This window comes from Hippoglossus stenolepis, chromosome 7, assembly GCF_022539355.2.
Source record: "Hippoglossus stenolepis isolate QCI-W04-F060 chromosome 7, HSTE1.2, whole genome shotgun sequence".
Lineage (NCBI taxonomy): Eukaryota > Metazoa > Chordata > Actinopteri > Pleuronectiformes > Pleuronectidae > Hippoglossus > Hippoglossus stenolepis.
Genome location: NC_061489.1, coordinates 21,389,106 through 21,407,096, shown reverse-complemented (window position 1 = coordinate 21,407,096; position 17,991 = coordinate 21,389,106). Strand labels below are relative to the sequence as shown.

The 17,991-nt window shown below is 39.1% G+C and overlaps 3 protein-coding genes across 5 annotated transcripts in view; 1 reads left to right on the top strand and 2 right to left on the bottom strand.

Moving 5' to 3' along the window:
* slit3 (slit homolog 3 (Drosophila)) overlaps positions 1 to 3,795 on the top strand; it is a 229,262-nt gene extending 225,467 nt beyond the window's left edge. For all 3 annotated transcript variants that reach the window (XM_035161697.2, XM_035161698.2, XM_035161699.2), the window contains 3 exons: positions 22 to 179; positions 654 to 859; positions 969 to 3,795. In XM_035161697.2, coding sequence (XP_035017588.2) covers positions 22 to 179; positions 654 to 859; positions 969 to 1,222 — 618 coding nt within the window. In that variant the 3' untranslated portion in view covers positions 1,223 to 3,795. The remainder of the gene's footprint in view (positions 1 to 21; positions 180 to 653; positions 860 to 968) is intronic.
* A 3,660-nt stretch (positions 3,796 to 7,455) lies between these two features.
* On the bottom strand, positions 7,456 to 10,998 carry LOC118112474. Its single transcript, XM_035161812.2, has 5 exons — positions 10,912 to 10,998; positions 10,386 to 10,730; positions 9,897 to 10,241; positions 8,799 to 8,891; positions 7,456 to 7,948 (listed from the first exon to the last, which is right to left on the bottom strand). The coding sequence occupies exons 1-4, from the start codon at positions 10,952 to 10,954 to the stop codon at positions 8,800 to 8,802; spliced, it is 825 nt and encodes a 274-aa protein (XP_035017703.1). The 5' UTR covers positions 10,955 to 10,998; the 3' UTR covers positions 7,456 to 7,948; position 8,799.
* A 1,194-nt stretch (positions 10,999 to 12,192) lies between these two features.
* LOC118112473 lies at positions 12,193 to 16,126 on the bottom strand. Its single transcript, XM_047340580.1, has 6 exons — positions 15,515 to 16,126; positions 15,063 to 15,389; positions 14,608 to 14,952; positions 13,950 to 14,063; positions 13,596 to 13,660; positions 12,193 to 13,070 (listed from the first exon to the last, which is right to left on the bottom strand). Exons 1-6 carry the CDS (start codon positions 15,612 to 15,614, stop codon positions 12,951 to 12,953), a joined length of 1,071 nt encoding a protein of 356 aa, XP_047196536.1. The 5' UTR covers positions 15,615 to 16,126; the 3' UTR covers positions 12,193 to 12,950.
* Between the last annotated feature and the right edge of the window lie 1,865 nt (positions 16,127 to 17,991).

Here is a 17,991-nt window from a genome sequence, read left to right as displayed (position 1 = left end):
CCCCCCTCGTTGTGTCACCAGGGCGATGGTATCCTCGCAGGGTGTCATACCTGCAGTGTGTGTGCACAGGGTGTGTGCAGGGAGGGCGGAGAGATGGGGGTAACATGTGAGTGTCCTCCAGGACGCAGCGGGGCCCTGTGCGAGCAGACGACAACACCAACCCCCTGTCAGAGCAGCAGGTACGCACACACAACAGGGACTGAGCAGAAAGGTTCAGGGAGAGTTTCTGAAAGCTTCTCTGGATGAAACTTTAGAGATGAAACTGTCATATTTCAAGCAAAATGGCAAATAATTGATTGTTTCAGCTTTTTAAATGTAATCTGGTCCTGTTCTCTTTTTTTACCATTTATAGACACAGTATTTAAAATTGTCTCTAAGGTGTTAGATGAAGCACTACAAAAACTGGTTAGCGAAGTTGTACCTTTTAAAAGCACTGAGTTTGGTACCCGGCCTGGATCGTAGCCCCGTGGCCCAAACCTTTCATCATCTCCTCCCTGGTTGAGGTTTCCTAGTTGTGCAGGAAATTAACTGTGACCTGTCGGTGATGCTTTTCATGCTCTTTATTGTTGATTTCTTTATTATGTCACAAACACACATTCATTCCAACATCATCCTCTAATCTGTCGTCCCTCTTCCTCTTCCTCATGCTCCAGATGTGTTCAAGGTGCGTGTGTGCCAAAGGGTCAGTCCTACAGTTGTCAGTGTCGTGAAGGCTACCAGGGTCAGTATTGCGATCGACGACAGGAGCCTCCGGCCTGCAGGGGGCAGCGCTGCGGACACGGGGAGTGTCGCGTGTCAGAGGTTGGAGAGCCGATCTGCCACTGTCAGCCCGGGTTCACCGGAACCACCTGTGACACAGGTAAGACGGGATAATATAAACGAAAAAGATGGAAATCATTGCGATTTATTGAGTGTCAGGATTTTATATCAGAGTCTCATCTGTGTCTCTCCTTTCCACCAATGTCCAGAGCTGACGTGTCAAGGAGAGATGTTGAGGGAGCAGCTGAAGCGTCACCACCCCATGAGAACGTGCACGTCCACCAGCAAGATACCGCGCATGGACTGTCCCCGATCCTGCCAGGCTGCAGCGCCCCCTGGTGTTTGCTGTGGCGTCACCAAGACCAGAAGGAGGAAGGCGGTTTTCCGCTGCTCTGACGGCACCTCGTACTCAGAGGAAATGGAGAGCGCTCTGGAATGTGGCTGCTCCAAGTGCCCGTTGTAACAGCACCGCAGCTTGTTCATTTTGTTTCGCAAACACCCACCGCTGCCATTTTGTGAATTCTACACGTCAACGAGGCTGTCGCTCTGAGATTTCTTTCCACATTGATGAGCAACATCATTATGTGATTTTCTTTTTTCCACATTCACTTTGACCGCTGCCGATTTGCTGCCAAGAGAAAACCACAAACGAAAACAAACATGGGACATGTGTGCGTGTTTTTGACAGAGAGAAAATATATTGTAAGATATAAGTGAGAAAAAACATAGAACTTATTTTTATTATGGATTTTTTTTTTTTTGCTTAAAAAATGATAAAAGGACTGATGAGCTGTTTTTAATATGTTGATTATATAATGTGTTACATAGTATAAAAAGTTATTTTGTACCTTGTAAGAAGAAAAAGTACACCACAAGATAGATTAACATTCCTTAAAAGTATATGAATTTATATGTATGTGTAAATCTATATAAATATATACCCTAACCCAATGAATTTTATATTTTCAAAGTGTATTTGCATGATGTTAATGTGAGCGCTGATGTGTGGGAGGCTGTGGACACTGAGAGACGAGGGCCGAGAAGAAGACCTCTGTTGATTCCACTATGAGGACATGGTGGCGCTCTGGTTGCCCTCGCTCTCGGAGGCTGAAAGGAAACTGTCTGTGCCTGGCTAACCTGCTTCACTATATAACGGACATCATCCTCACCTGTGAGTTTTTTTTGAGAAAACACAAAAGACTCTTTCCACGGAGATGATTTAACAGTTTGTTGTATTGTTGTGTCGTTCTGTAGTTTGCTGTTGCACACCAGACTTGGAGCCGCATGAGGTTTGACATGAAAATCTGAAAGACATTTGCTGTTCATTCGGAGTTCATTATCATTTCACACTTTTAAGAAATCATGCTGCGTTAATACCATATGCTGTAAATAAAGATGGACGACACGTCTCCACTTCCTACCAGTGGGTGACGCTATGTTGCATTTCTGACATTATATGGAGCAAGAGTTTGTACAGCAGTGATCCTGGAGTGGAGATGTGGTGTTGAGGTCCCGCCCAAACACACGCTCAACCAATCGGGAGTCAGTCAAGCTGTCAATCATGATGTTTCACCCTGTTTGTATAGCATCAAATAACATTTAAACATACGTCTGTGTGATAGATAATTCCCTAAAATAACAGAAACCATTAGTAAAAAAATGATTTGGCTTTGACTTTTTAATTTGTTTCATCCTCTAACATTGTGAGGAAGCAAGATGTATATGACAGCCAGCCACTAGGGGGAGCTCAAGATGATTTGGCTTTACTTTTGAGGAGCTGTCATGTCGTCTGTCTTTATATACAGTCTGTAACTGTTAGCTGCTGAGATATAAAAACCAGTTTGTTCGTCAGGTGAAAACAGGAAGTCATTTTTAATGATGTGGTTTCCTGGTTGAAGCCGTTGCACCAAAGTCAACACTCTTTGCCTTAACAGATAAAAATGTCAGCAATGACTGAAGTTGTGGGTTGGAAGTGCCTGTGTGTGCTGATATTTGAAATCCAAACATGTAGCGGCAACATTGTCAACCGCTGCCGATGAATGTTCACATGTGACAGTTGACAGACCATTAAAATGTAACAGTGGCCTTCTTTAAAAGATTCCTCTGCTGGGTTCTATGAAATATGTCAATATCCCCAAAGCAAACAAAAACAAGAGAAGCCTTAATCGTGCCACGGGCCTTTTGTTGTGAAGTGTTTGTTGTAGAAATCATTTCCTCACATTGAATGTAAGATTACATCATACACTTGTGATGCGTTCAGTGTCTTGTACGATAATGTTATGTGATGCAGGTCGGATTATTCGGTGGATCTGCTTTAAGGTGCCTACAGACAGATGGATATTTACCTCAAAAAGTTGACGGTATAGCTTTTTGATAACGTGTTTAAATTTCCACTTCGACAGTGGATGTTTAAATCAATCATTGTTCAGTTACTGACAGAAGTGCTCCGGTCTGCAAAGCTCCACAGTGACGACCCAGTTACCTGCCGAGTCGAAGAAGCTTCTGGGATTGTGTCACGTGAGAAGTACCTCACAGAACAGAATGGCTGAAAAAGAACTTTTTTAAACTTCCCATAAACGACTAACATTATTACAAGCATAGCAAAATACTATAATGTAACTACTACTGTATTGTTTAGTTTATACATAGTTGCTTTGTTTACAACATGTGCAAAGTATTGTCACACTTTTACAGTTAATTTACAGCTCTGCTATTCCGGGCTTGAGACGAACGAGTATTATCGTTGTTGGTCGATGTCACAGTTTTTCCTTCCTTCTGTTCCTTCTATCCAATCCTTCCCTTCTCCTTCCATCCATTCACTTTCTCTCCATCTCTCCTCTCTTCTGTCCTTCCAGTCCGGTTCTCACAACAATTTGACCTTTCACCTGTTGCCTCCCTTTATTTGCCTTTTTCGATCCCTTCCCTTCCCGTCCCTCGAGGTTCCCTTCTTCATTGTGAACAGAATAAAACACCTCCGATGTGAGTGATAATTGATACTTATGTTGAATGTTAAAAATTAAACTACCATTGAAACTACTTTGTCTTCTATGTCCGAGTTCTTGAAACTGCACATTTTTATATATGCAATAAAACAAAGAAAATCTCCCACGTCATCACTTGGATCGAGCACCAGTTGGTTTTAGTTGAGCCTTGTGTTAAATTTTTAGTTTTCTGTCAAAGCCGGCAGCAAAGCCAGTCTTAATCCAACTGTTTGGGTGAAGTAAGACCTATAAAAAGTTATGTTTCTATTAGGTTTATTTAGTTTTGTTTCTACCCGTGCTGGGAGAGATGCACCGTTTGAACCTTGATGTGTTCATGTGCTTTCAAATTGAAATGTGGGGGAAAAACATGGAGGCTGCAAAACAAATTGTATTGAACTCAAGTGTTGAAACTTTCCAATAACACTCTTGACACCTTTTTCCAATATGTATACAATCTAAATGTGACAGAATTTTGGGGTCGATTGCTCACACTTCATTTTCACACTGACCAGTAGGTGGCGCTATCACTATCACTGCATACACACTCATACATCTCTTCCGGTCAGGAATCTGATGAAGTGTGTGCAATTTGGGACCGATTGCTCAAACTTCATTTTCAGACTGACCACTAGGTGGCGCTGTAACAATGAGTCAAGATTGAAGTTGAGTGCAATTGGACATGTAAGAAAAAAAAAAATATGTTTATGGCTTCAGTGGGTTTTGAACTCACGACCAGTGGATCACTGAGTCAGCGTCTCAATGAAAATAATCAAAATTAATGTTCTGTCCTCACGACCTCTGAGTCTCTGTCCCTCTGCTTTAACCACTGCACTACATAGAGTGTTGATCACCTCCTTTGAAGGAGTTAATATAAAGACTGTCTCCCTTTCCCCCTTTGGCCCCTCCTCCTCTGCGTGTGTATCTTCACTAACGACTTGTGTGAGAGAGCGAGGGAGAAATCTGAACGTCGTGAACAAAATGCTCTAATTCAAAATCTATAACTCCTATCTGTGAGATGAAAACACCGTGAGAATCACAAGACTTTGACGAACAAGCAGATATCTATATAATCGGTTAGAGTCAAAAAATGAGGCTGTGCGAGCAATTTAGAAACGTAGTTCTAATTCCAAAAATGAACTCATTTAACATTGGATGAACTCATTTAACATTGGATTCAATGGGGCCGATATATATCTCCACTCTAGCGTTCTGCTCAAACAAATGCATGTTACTCAAAAACTATAAGTCCTATCTGTAAAATGAAAACATTTTGAGAATCCCAAGACTTTAAACAACAACCAGATATATTTTGTATTGGTGAGAGCTAAGAAATTTTCCGTTTTGCTCTTTCCAGAAATTTCCGTCAAAATTAACATGAGACTCAATGGGAATCTGTTTCGGAAATAATTCCTCGATTTCTCGCAGCGGATATAAGCACAGGTCCGAGAGATTTGAGAGTGACATGTCTGCGAAGGAAACTTCTTCAACTGCTATTTGATCTAAAAACCATGTCTGAGAACCTCCGTTTGTGGATTTGAGAGCAGTTTTAGTGAAGAAAAAAGAGCCTAAAAACAGTCATTTTCGGCAACTCGCTCTTTGGGGCGAGAGACCTTGAGTCCCATTGTACGTTTTCGGCCGCGTTAACGCGATCTTTGAGCGAACTGTTGGACGAAATTCTTATAAAAGACATAGCACACCATTCGACGTAATTCCGCAGGTTTATTTGTAGGTCTCGTGATTGTGCGACAACATTTGCGGGAGGAGAAGCGCGCCGGAAATTTACGGGAGAAGAACTAAGAATATTAAGCGCCACGGAAAAATAACAATATGTAATGCATTGCAGGGCGCAACATAACAAGCAGGATATATAATGGATGGATGTACAGACGGACAGACGGACAGACGTACAGACGTACAGATGGACAGACGGATGGGTGTTCACTCTCCTGATGTGTGACTGTACGTCTGCTGCTGGTTGCTTGTGTAACTCTGGGAAAAAGTCCCACAGTTAAGATATACATCTCTACATAGCAGTAGAAATCCCAACACTGCTACACTATAAACTGTATAACTTTAAAATGGGTAACTTCGTAAAAGTCTGTGTTACTTTAAGAAGTTATCTGTTCCATAGTTTGATTGGAAGGTCAACAGGAGGTGAAACAGCCTATCTGACGTGTTTCATTCATCTGATTGGTCAATTTAGAGAGTCCTTCCATTTTCTAACAATGTGATTGGTTAACAGGGAGGGAGAGAGGGTGGAGCCAAGTTAATCAGAGATGGCAGCTGCTCAGAAAGAAGGGAACGTGCTCTGCTAACGTAGCTACAAGCTAGGAAAAGTAGCTGCATATTCAAATTGAAGTCGGAAAGTACGTTAACTCATTTTAAGAAGTGTGTTGTACAGCTGTTGTGGGTTTTTTTCACGTTGTTAGTGTTTTTAAGGAGCTTAGCACAACTCTGTGAGCTGCTGCTAGCCGTCGGTTAGCATCTCTGCTAGCACGGTGCTAACGGTGTATGTATGGAGGTAGAGGCTGCACCTGTGGCTCAGAGGAAGACCCACCAGGGTTCGTCATCACCATTTGTAACGAGGAGGATTGTTTTTGTTCTTCTTCATCGTCTGAGGAACAAATGTAGACGTTGTCTTCTTCAGTGCTTGGGACTGTTTGGACAAAGTACGCACACACACACACACACACACACACACACACACACACACACACACACACACACACACACAGCATCGAAGCTGCACACAGGCCTGCAGCTGGAGTTTATCTTTTTATTGCCGTCTCTTATTTTTATTTCTTAATTGGGTCTAAAAGTGTTCAAGCTTCAAATTGTTTAGCGTTGTGATTGTGGATTGTTGTTTCGTGTTTCATTGATGTTTTATTCAGAAAGAGAAACTGTAAAAGCTGCTGAGGGATCTTGTCAAAGTTGAGAGGTACATTCCTGCAGCTTTTGAGTCTTGTGGCTTAAAGATGCCTGAAGACATTTTGTTAGAATAAATGGTTCTTGGGTCATTTGCACATTGTTGTGGTTGAACTCATTAACATATGCAAATGTATGTAAATGAACTTAAAAAAATAGATTGTTTAGAAACACACTTCATTTTCTCTTTGGCATGTTTGAAGCTACAGCTGTTTAGAAGGAGAAGCATGAAGAGTGATAAACTCAAAGGGTTAAATTTACACATTCCCATTAAAACACATAAACCTTTCTTAATATATACTTCCCATCTAAGGGGTAACATAAGGGAAGATGTATCCCATGCTTGGTGATATAGAAAGTGCTACACTTTTTTATGAGTTACAGGCTTTAATAAGTGTGTGGATTTGTTCCTGCAACAGAGTGAAAGCTTTGCATTACTGTACATGTAAAGAAAATATGTAAGATATTTGGTGGAAACACTTAAACATGTGACATTAATGAATTTAACTGTCTACTCTGCTCTATATGCATGTGGCACATTAACTATCTGGAGCTGTGGGAGTTCACAATACTGTCGACTTAGCATGAAACGTGAGTCCATCTCAGTGAAGTGCCACTGATCAGAATAATCAGTAAACCAAGAAAACGTTAAATCATCAAACCAGCTGCTTCTCACCAGAAGATGGCAGCAGTGTACAGACAGAGCACCACTGCCTTAACAGATTTTTACAGGTAATTTGGAACTGATATTAAAATATGACAGAAATAATAACAACAATAAAGACAGAGGTCATTGCAAAGGCAAATCAGTGATATTAAACATATATTATTGTCTTCAGTGCATTGACAGAAATATATTTATTCTTATTATTTAAACAAGGCAACATTAGCAAACAGACATTGAGGCTGGAACACGCTTTTCTGGAAGAGTGTATGTTTCTGAACGGCCCCTGAATATGGAGGTGCACAGGTACAGGCTTCATTTGGAGACATGGTCTTCCTCTCTGTTGTGTATCCATCCACCTGCAGCCCCCGGGTCAAGTGATCAGCTGATGTTCACACTCAGATGCAGCACTACAAACATTAAGCTTTGAGAGGCTTGTCTATCAGCTGGTCTCTGAGTCTCTGCACTGGCCTGACCTACATGAATATTTCTTCAACAGCATTAACACACACTTAATCCATGCAGGGTTTCATCATTTCTTCTCTTATTTCTCCCTCTTCTTCTTTGATTTTGTAGAGAAATCCAGCGATAGAGTAGTTCACCGCCTCCATGTCACCACCTTTAGAAATAATTATTTTTAATCATGGCAAGACTGACAATTGATAGAACAGTGGGCTTGATGTTATTAATTGTAAATAAAAATACTATTAACTCTTTATGGCACATGCTTGTCCTCTGAAGGCAAGGTTCATCCCTACAGGGTGGGCAAACCAGGCGATAACCCCCCCCGAGAGCAGCAGAATACGTTGGTTCACAGCAGCAACATTTTTGTAAGAACCCCCAAAATTGGGGGTTCAGTGTACGGCCTTCTTGGTCCCTCTTGCCTTTTTTTTTCAAGATGGTGGTATAATTATCCAAAAATACTTGAAAATATAACCACATTCTACTCATAAATGGCAATTTAGTAGATAAATTATATGTTTATGTTATATGTAACTAAGTGGACAAGATACTTAAAAGCACTACAGAGAACGGATTAAGACGGCACTTGAGGACTGACCAAACTAAATAACATAATCTTCATTGATGATGAAGCAAACAAGCTCTGGCTTTAGATCCGAGGCTTGAGGTCAGTGGTACCAGTTTACAAGGTGTGTGACCAAGTCAAAACTGACAAAAAATATTTTTGCACAAACGTTGGAAGCATGATTATTATTTTTCACCAATGATTGTTTCAAACTGCAGTTACATGTCCAGCAGGTTTCTCTCATGATCTTATGAGGGTTGAAAGTACGCCATTTGTTTTGATCAGTGAAATATCACCAAATTAGTATCGGAGTGAATGATGTCATGTTCAAACTTATTTTTTTACCATATTTATTTCCTATATATCAACAAGTCTTTTTTGACATCATGGATCCTGAATTCTTTAAATACAAATGACATACTGATAGTGGTACCACACCTACCTCAGTATTTTGAGGAAACGAGGATGGCAATCACAATCACACACAGAGCCAACAGCACCCCCAGTACAATTACCAGCAGGTCAGTCTCTTGTGCTGAAACAGAAAAAAAGTTCCATTAGACATTTAACTCTTGACCAATTTATGACTTTTTTTTAAATTCAATTCAAAAACCTTTTAGCCTAAAAATCCACTGAGGTTTATTTGTAATTAAATAGAAATACAACGAGATACAGATACACAAAAAAAGGAAACAAGGAGAATCTTGAGAATGTGTTGGGGTTAATTCCATTTGTTTGGTGGATAAAAACTGAAGTAAGATTTTTATTCCTAATAAACCAGCAGGACTTGAAGCTTAGGAAACATATGAAGTGTTTATCCCACCTCTGCAGTGCTGAATGCAGCATGTCTTTAAATTATATCACACTAATCTGTGGCTGAGAGAGACTCCCTCAACACTTTACCTACAATTTGACAAGAAGTACTAAGGACGAGCTCAAGGTTAACATTGACGAGCACTCAAGTGCTAAAGTTGTAGGTTCTCAAACAGAAAATTGTCCAGAATTAGTAAAACCATAAAGAGTAGTGAAGTGGACATCACAGTCAGTTTGAGAAGAGATTATATAATTAATATAGATTGTAATCAAGACAGAGCCCAGGACTGATCCTTGTGGAACACCATTGTTAATTGGTTATTTCTAGCTTTGACACAAAATCCTTTAAACCTAATATAACAAAGCGTCATGATAAACACACAATAATTATATATATCAAAAGCTTTTGATAAATTGATAAAAACAGACATTGCTACCATTTGACCAAACAAAATGAATATTTATTTTATATTATATTTTTTTTAATGTAATGTAACAGAGATGGTGCATTCATTAAATTTGATCTGTGCACATAAAGAATTGTTTATGTAATTTACTGCCTTTTAAGAATTAGGTGTAGAGTTTAATTATAATGTGATTTCTCACAGACGCAGTGCATTTATTTATCAGTTACCAATACCAACGCATTGTGTCTCCTGAGCATCTTGAGCAGAGAGGTCGCACTTAATTATTGAAACACAAGTTTCACAGAACTGTAAAAACGTACTTGTCTCCACTTTGGTTCCTTCACCAAACAGGATCTCTCCACATGTGACCACAGCGCAGTAGTAAGTCCCAGCATCTGAGGAGTTGTGTATAGTTTTGGACAGACTGTAGACGCAGCTCTTCTCCTCTTGTTCATCTCTCCTGCTGCTCTGAGTGTAAATGAAGCCGGGATGGGAGCGTCCTGATCCGGCTCTGAACCAGTGCACACTGTGTTCATCTGGACACTGGACCAGGTTTTCTTTGTGCTTGGAGAGAAGTGAACACTGGAGGATCACTGAGGCTCCTGGTCTGACTGACGCAGTCTCTGGACTTTGTTTCACGAGAACAGATTTCTGCTGATTCTGATCTGCATGGTTTAAATTTGAAAAAGGCACAACATAATTTTTGGGCTTATGACCATGAGCTCAGACACTGTATCTGATGTGTTTTAATAAATAAAACAAAACATTTCAATGATCTAAATTAGAAATGAAAAGTAAAAATTGTTTACCGTTCACAGCCAGGAAGATGCCATTAACAAAGGTCTGTGAGTACGCCGTTCCATTTTGACAGAAGTATGTTGCTTCATCCTCCTTCGCCACATTTGCGATGGTCAGAGAATAATGGGACTTCCCCTCTGTTACTGTGAAACGCGAGTTCCTAAATTGCTCCTGGAGCGTTTGCCTGGAAAAAGTTCCTGTGGCGACTGTTTGGATCAGGTATCCATGAGTCTGTTTGTACCAATGGAAGAATTTGCCCTCCTTCTCTGAAACCTGACATTGTAAAGTTGCATTTTGACCAATTCCAACCACCATCAAGGAGATCTGGGGAGGAACCTCAGCAGTTTGAGTCAGAGCTGAAGAAAAGGAACATAAACAAATAAACAAGACAAAAAGACCAAAATAACGAAGTCATCTGCCGTCAGATGGACTCGTTCAGGCCATTATGTTTTAGCTGTACTTTAACATAGTTCAATATAATCTTATCATATAATATTATATATCCATATTATCATATCCTTTAAAAGTTACACTTACACACTGAACGAAGAAGAACCAAAGTTACCAATGGTGTGAGCATTGTGGTAAATCACCTTCCTCTTGCACAACTGGTGGCTTCCTTCCTAAATCAAGATTTTATCTACTCTAGACTCTACAAAGTGGAAATCATCCTGATTGGCTGAAAGGCAGAAAATTCACTCCCCCTAAATTTACCAAATCAATGATTCATTTTAGGTGCACATGTTTTCTGCTGTTGGATAAGTTGATATTTCCAGAGCAGTTTTGTTCTGTTTTGACCTCATACAGTAATTGTGACTAAAGTTTAGTTGCCATCTTTCTTTGTCTGTGATTCCCAATTTTTTACAATACATATATGTATCGATAATGTTAATGTGGTTTAATAAAAGCAGAATATGTAGCGAGAGAACACCGTTTGCAGCTGTAGCCCCCTGAGATCCCACTTTTTGCTTTTCCTTCATTAATGACGTTAGTGACATAAACAAGGTTTTTGTTATAACCTATCCTGACAGTATCGTGTTTCCCTTATATGCAATGTGCACGTACACTAGCAGTGATTTGCCAGGTTAAAGTTGCAGGACAGGGACTAGACAGGAGTAAATCACTGAGTTAATCTGTCACACGGCCTGTTGAATTTTCTCTATATGAAGCCACTGTGCTGGGAAATTATTATTGAATCTGTCAGTTTTATCCTGAGGTTTCTCACGGAAGGAAAATGGAGAATATTTCAACGTTATAGTGATATTTGCAGTGTTTGACTGAAAATCCAATAGAAAAGAAACTATGACAAATCATTTCTATCAAATCGTAATATGATCATGAATTGATAATTTAAATTTATAATAAATTCCTTATTTGTTCTTTTTGAATATTTGTCATCATTCTCAGACGACTGACAGTTTTGTTTCTCTTGCGTGTTGCTTTTTTTTTTTCAAATATCATATACATAGAAAATGAAACCTTTCTATTTATATCAATATATTTAAATGGACATAGTCCTAATTTTACACCTATCATTTAATCTCATGCAAGTTCATAGGATTTTTAAAGGAACAGACCAAAAGGAAGAAAATCTATCATGTTAATGCAATGAGAAAGTTTTATTGAAATGGCTAAATCGCTGCTATACATTTCTACCAGTAACTTTGTAAAATGTAATCTGAGATGTTATAACTCCCAAAACACAACTCTGTATTAATGTTGAAAGTTGAATGTTCAGAGTCGTGAGTGTATATGAATAGATCGCCCTCTCATGTTGGTTCTATCATGCACTTAGAAATCTGAGAGAAAACATCAACATGAACATAAACCAGTCTTTATTAAAACAAATAACAAGTTCAATGAAATAGGCCAATACGTTGATAATTTATGGTCAAACAGAAATACTGATACATTCTATCACCAGAAAAACAACAAAGAAAAAGATTGTAATGTTGTAGTTCACACCCACATTGTCAGCATTAATTTTTGTTTCTCTGAATACTCGATTGGCTTGTTGGTGAATCACCAGCTGGCAACGTAACCACTAACTCAGTCATTCTGTTCCGGTTACTACCCTCTGACATTTTGTCCAGCATCGAACACCATGTACACCAAGCTCTTTCAACGGCAAACAAGGCTGGTTAGCTTAGGAAACTAAATGACAGTACAGGAAAAAAAATACTGAATCACACAAGATGAGTCAAGTCAAAGTGACCGACAGCGTTGATGAGATTTTTGTTGCACAGCGCAGGAGAATTGGATACTGTTCACAAGAACGTTTACTAGGTTTTTATTGTGAAATATTTGCAGGACAGGAGAGTGCACAGCTTCAAACTGTATAGTGTGTATATATATTAAAAAAATGTACAACTGACAACCGCGACACGCAGCCGTTCCGTTCTGCCGCTGTTCTGCGGACGTTGAGCAGCCGGTGTGCCCCAGGTGTCACTCACGTATACATACTCACTGGTATAATTTGGTCGGTACCCTTAAAAATACGGAGTTTGGTACCCAACCCTATGGCACAGGCCCTGCTATACCGATAAAGAGGGATGTTGCTGGATGTGGTGATGCACTCAGCTGCGCTTTACAGTAGAGTACAAGCACTGATGTGGTGACTCTCTCTTCTCCTCCACTCTTGCTTTCCTTTCAAAGAAAGTCGGTGCTACATAGTTCGATTCCTCTGCCTCACCTTCCTGCAAAAGAACAACATACAGTGTTGATGGCGAACATTTCTTTCAGAATAAAGCTGTAATATCAAGTTAAAGTTAAGAACATAATGACTTGGTGTACAGTGCGTGTTCGTCCTTCATCCACCACTTGAGATAAATTTGATACCACTCTTTACAATTTTACATTACCTTGTGATTTGCAGTTTTCTTTGACAAAATACACATGGTCAGGGTTATTGTTATTCTAAAATAAAATAGTTAAAAGTCCACAGCCTTAAAATGGTCACCGGTGAACAAATTTAAATATATATTTGTTATTCCCACTATGTTTTTTTTTTTGCCAAATTCAACAGTAACGTGTGTTCCATTGAGTTTTTAGTGGTTTGTATGTAAATTTAAATAGCCATGATATAATTGTACAATTTACTAAAATTGGTCAAATTCTTGACTTAATTGTCTCTGACTGTAATTACACACTCTGACTTAGTTACACATCGATCAATTGTTAACACAAAAATATTGGTCATAGCAACTTTAAAGCATATTTACCCAATTATTTGATTGATCCAGACTTGACCTGTCATGTCCTTGGTGATGGAAAGTGCTCATTGCTCCTGTTAAATAAAAGGAAAGCTTTTCCTGTCACTTGAACACTTGTTATCTGCTGAAGTAGTTACCATACACTCATTCTTTAATTTACCATTTAGCTGAGTACAAATAGACAGTTGGTAAAATTGAACCCAAATGCATGTTGTTCCAAAGGAGACATGGAGGTGGATTTTCCACTGTTTTCAGGACTTAAGATGCAAAATTGCTAATAATTCAAAGTGAAACCAAAGCTAAACACTGGTGCATCCTATGCATAATTAAACAATTGTCAAAATGTCAGTTTCATCAACTTACCTTTGCAATGTTTGCAAACTCTTTGATTTACTTTGACACTAAGGACGACAACCACGGTCACACAGCAGACCAACAGCACCGCAAGCACAAGGACAAGTGGGTCCAGTTCTGATCCTGAATCAGGGACATTTCCATTTAGACATTAAACATTATCTGATTATGAACTCTTGGGATTAATCATTTGTTATTGGCAACACTGGCTTTTCTAGATTCAGGATTTTTCAAGATTCTAGATGTTTTACTGTCACACCAGTATCAAGTACAAATATAATCATGTGAAAAAACCCTTGCAGGGAAGCTCTGGATTTGCAAATACAAAGTAGATAAGAAAATAATATAATAATAATAATAATAATAAATAGTTTAATAAGAAAATAAATATACAATAATATAATTAGAATACATGTTAACAGAGACATAATGGGAAAAAAATGTATCTTGCAATATTTAATAACAGTGATGGCCTGAACACTTTTTTAGTTTTTTTAATTTATTGATCTTTTTATTTATAGTATTGTCAGCTGGTATATGATGGAATTGTTGAGCTCACAGCAACAAGCTTCATGTTTTTATCAACACAAAGTTTCTCTCTTAAACTCTTTGCTTACATTTAATACATTAATCAATCAGGATGAATAACTGTGAATATAATACATACTCATCTCCACTTTGGTTCCTTCACCAAACAGGATCTCTCCACATGTGACCACAGCGCAGTAGTAAGTCCCAGCATCTGAGGAGTTGTGTATAGTTTTGGACAGACTGTAGACGCAGCTCTTCTCCTCTTGTTCATCTCTCCTGCTGCTCTGAGTGTAAATGAAGCCGGGATGGGAGCGTCCTGATCCGGCTCTGAACCAGTGCACACTGTGTTCATCTGGACACTGGACCAGGTTTTCTTTGTGCTTGGAGAGAAGTGAACACTGGAGGATCACTGAGGCTCCTGGTCTGACTGACGCAGTCTCTGGACTTTGTTTCACGCTGTAATGTTTCTGCTGATCCTGATCTGCAACATTTAATTTAAAAAAGGCATTAAATCACTTCTCAATGAAAATTGTTACTTACAAACATTGTCTCTCACATGCGCTCAGACACTGACAGTACAAGGTATTTTACCGTTCACAGCCAAGAAAGTGCCACCGACGAAAGTCTGTTGATACGTTGTTCCATTCTGACAGAAGTATGTTGCTTCATCCTCTTTGCTGATATTAGTGATGGTAAGAAGATACTGATCATCCACTCTTGTTAGATTGAAACGTGAATCTTTGACATCAGTCTTTCCCACTTTTCTTGAAGCAACTGTTTGCAACACATGTCCAAAAGACTGTTTATACCAATAAAAGAATTTGTCTTCAGAGACTGGACATTTCAAACTCACGTTGTTGCCACGTTCCACCACAGTCAGAGAGATCAGCTGAGGAACCTCTGCTGTTAGAATCAGAGCTGTTGAAAAGAGACAAATAACAGTTAAGCCTTGTATTATATACCGTATTTATAAATCTCCAAACACAGTATCGATGGTTGAACAATAATTTCCAGTAGTATTTTTGCCACAGTCATGTACTCACCCTTTGTACCAAAAAGAATCAAAGCAGCCAGTCGCCCAATCATTGTGGTGCAGCAGCGTTCTCTTGACCTACTCATGCTTCCCCTCCAAATGAAATACATACTGATAAGGTCATCGAGATTTTAACAGTAGAATACAATCTGATTGGCTGAAACATACAAACTGCACTTCCCCCTAAACTTGGCAATCACGCAATTCATTTTAAACTTTAGAGAAAATAGGCTCAAAATGGTCACATTGCAGGTAAAATAGAAGATTCAAAACTGCAAACAATGATTGGTGCATTACTTTGGTTACTCACAAACACATGTTCAAATTCATACACAAATACCAAGAAATTTGTGCTCCTGTAAAACCTTTTTACAAATGCATATCACCAACTGAATAAATATTAATATTTTACTTTTTACATTCTATGCTCCACACAGATTCACAAACAACAACTACACCTGTTTTCTTTCATGTCAAATTGGGTTTTATTTAAACAAATTTAAAATCAAGCAAGTGTCTAATAGGACAAAGGAAGCAACCTTATTTGCTAGTGAGATTAATCATGTAAGAAATTGGCTGAAATTTCCTCTCATGGTTCAGTTGTTGATTCGGGCTTAAATGCACATCCATGCGGGTGAAGTGTTTGAGTCCACAAAACACTTTTGGAGTTGAATGGTTACCACTTCAAAGTAAAAAACATAAAAAGCCACCATACTGTTCTTTGTGTGTCAGTACAACAAAGTGGTTGATGGTAGAAACACTAAATGCTGTAAACCTATACTCGATGTTGTTTACTGAACTGAAAGAAAAGGTTTCAGGGCTTAAGCTTGTTTTAAAAACGGAGAATAAATGGTTAACTCTGTGTTAACACTTTTTCAGATCAAGAATGAGGCCAACAGAAAGAGAGACGGTGGTTTCGACAGTGGGCTGTGGAAACAAAGCAAAAAGAAGCACATTGATATGTCGTAATCACATTCAATCTTCTATAAGTATAAAATACTTATAAATTATTGTCAAGAGAAAAGTGTGCTCTAACTCTGTAGTTTCACAGTTTTTGTTTAATTCATTCTGCACAATTGTCTTCAGAACAACAAAGTCTCCTGCAAACGCTGCGCACACAGACGAGGTTGTGGTGGGCCGCTCTGCTCTTTGACCAACCATTGAGGTTGTTTACTCAGAATAGACCTGAGCTTAGGCTTTCCGAAGAGGAAGCAGTGAGTTGAAAGGTGCAAGCAGCAAAATCCTCACAAAACCAGTTTTATTTCTGCCAGTGACTGTTGATATGTTCTTGAGCATGTCTGTAGAACGATAAATTCATTGATTCTTTCACCGTCCTGATGAGCCTATGAGAAAGGATAGTTTTGCTGTTGTGTTGAACTTAATTTCTCCTACAAGTTATTATTTTAATAATATATAAATGCATATGAAGTCTTAATACATTACACATTGTTTTTATTTGTATTGTATTTATGATATGGAGCAATCTATAATTATCATGCAGCCCAGATGACCTCCTTTTTTTTAACTGAACACCCTCATTTCTTTAATATCTGTGGCTACTTCGCTACCTGACAAGTTGCAACATGTAAACGTGAAACTAGTTAGTTGCTGAAAGCTGCATTTCCCTCTCTGCTTGAAGTGTTTGCACTAATCAGGACTGACCTCTGGGATTATGGGGGAAAAAAGCATAGATAACCTGAGGAGGCCTGAATACATTTCTCAAAAATGGTTGATGTTTGCACCCCAGATTAATCAGGACCCAATATCACAACAAACTTTTCACTGCAGGAAAGGAGCATGTGAAATTATTAAAATGAACCGTGGACCACAGCAATTATTTCAATGCAGTAGTTAAACCTCACTAGTCACATCTGTGTGTTTTCACCTTTATGAGAATGATCTTTTTTTTTAAATGTTGTGTCACCGCACAACTTTGTCTAATGCACATGGACACACTCACACAAACAGAGAGGGGGGAGGAGTTTCGGTGGTTTTGACTGACGTGCTTTGTATTTTTCCACAACTGCAGACAGCTGTATGGCAAACAATTAATACAAAATGAGCATTTTGTATTTCGGATACAATTTACATGTTATGTACATATGCATTTAAAACATGTGCAGCTTTTCATAAAATGCCAGAGGACAGATACTCCAACACAGTGTTCCCTCCATCGTCTTTGTTAAGGTACATGTCTGCAACGACAACAAGTCAAACCACAGGCTGCAGGCCCACTGAGAAGGCTGGGCTGTCTCTCTGCCCTGAGACCAACCACTGAAGCTGTTGACTCACCACACACCAACTATGGGCTTCAAACTGATATGTAGTGAGAGGGGAAGAGCTACACGCAACTAGTTGAACAAGCTGAAAGTGTGTGTGTTTGTGTGTGTGTGTGTATGTGTGTGTGTGTGTGTGTGTGTGTGTGTGTGTGTGTGCGTGTGCGTGTGTGTGTGAGAATATATTTTGTCCATTTTCATTTATTTCCCC

What these genes read in the sequence shown, in the direction of transcription:
- LOC118112473 (XM_047340580.1), bottom strand. Translation starts at nt 15,614, where the DNA reads ATGTATTTCATTTGGAGGGGAAGCATGAGTAGGTCAAGAGAACGCTGC. An exon ending in GATTCTTTTTGGTACAAAGG is followed by an intron (nt 15,390 to 15,514) that starts GTGAGTACATGA and finishes TCTTTTCAACAG; the next exon opens with CTCTGATTCTAACAGCAGAG. An exon ending in TGGATCAATCAAATAATTGG is followed by an intron (nt 13,071 to 13,595) that starts GTAAATATGCTT and finishes GTTCTTTTGCAG; the next exon opens with GAAGGTGAGGCAGAGGAATC.
- LOC118112474 (XM_035161812.2), bottom strand. Translation starts at nt 10,954, where the DNA reads ATGCTCACACCATTGGTAACTTTGGTTCTTCTTCGTTCAGTGT. An exon ending in CATCTTCCTGGCTGTGAACG is followed by an intron (nt 10,242 to 10,385) that starts GTAAACAATTTT and finishes TAAACCATGCAG; the next exon opens with ATCAGAATCAGCAGAAATCT. An exon ending in AGGAACCAAAGTGGAGACAA is followed by an intron (nt 8,892 to 9,896) that starts GTACGTTTTTAC and finishes TTTCTGTTTCAG; the next exon opens with CACAAGAGACTGACCTGCTG.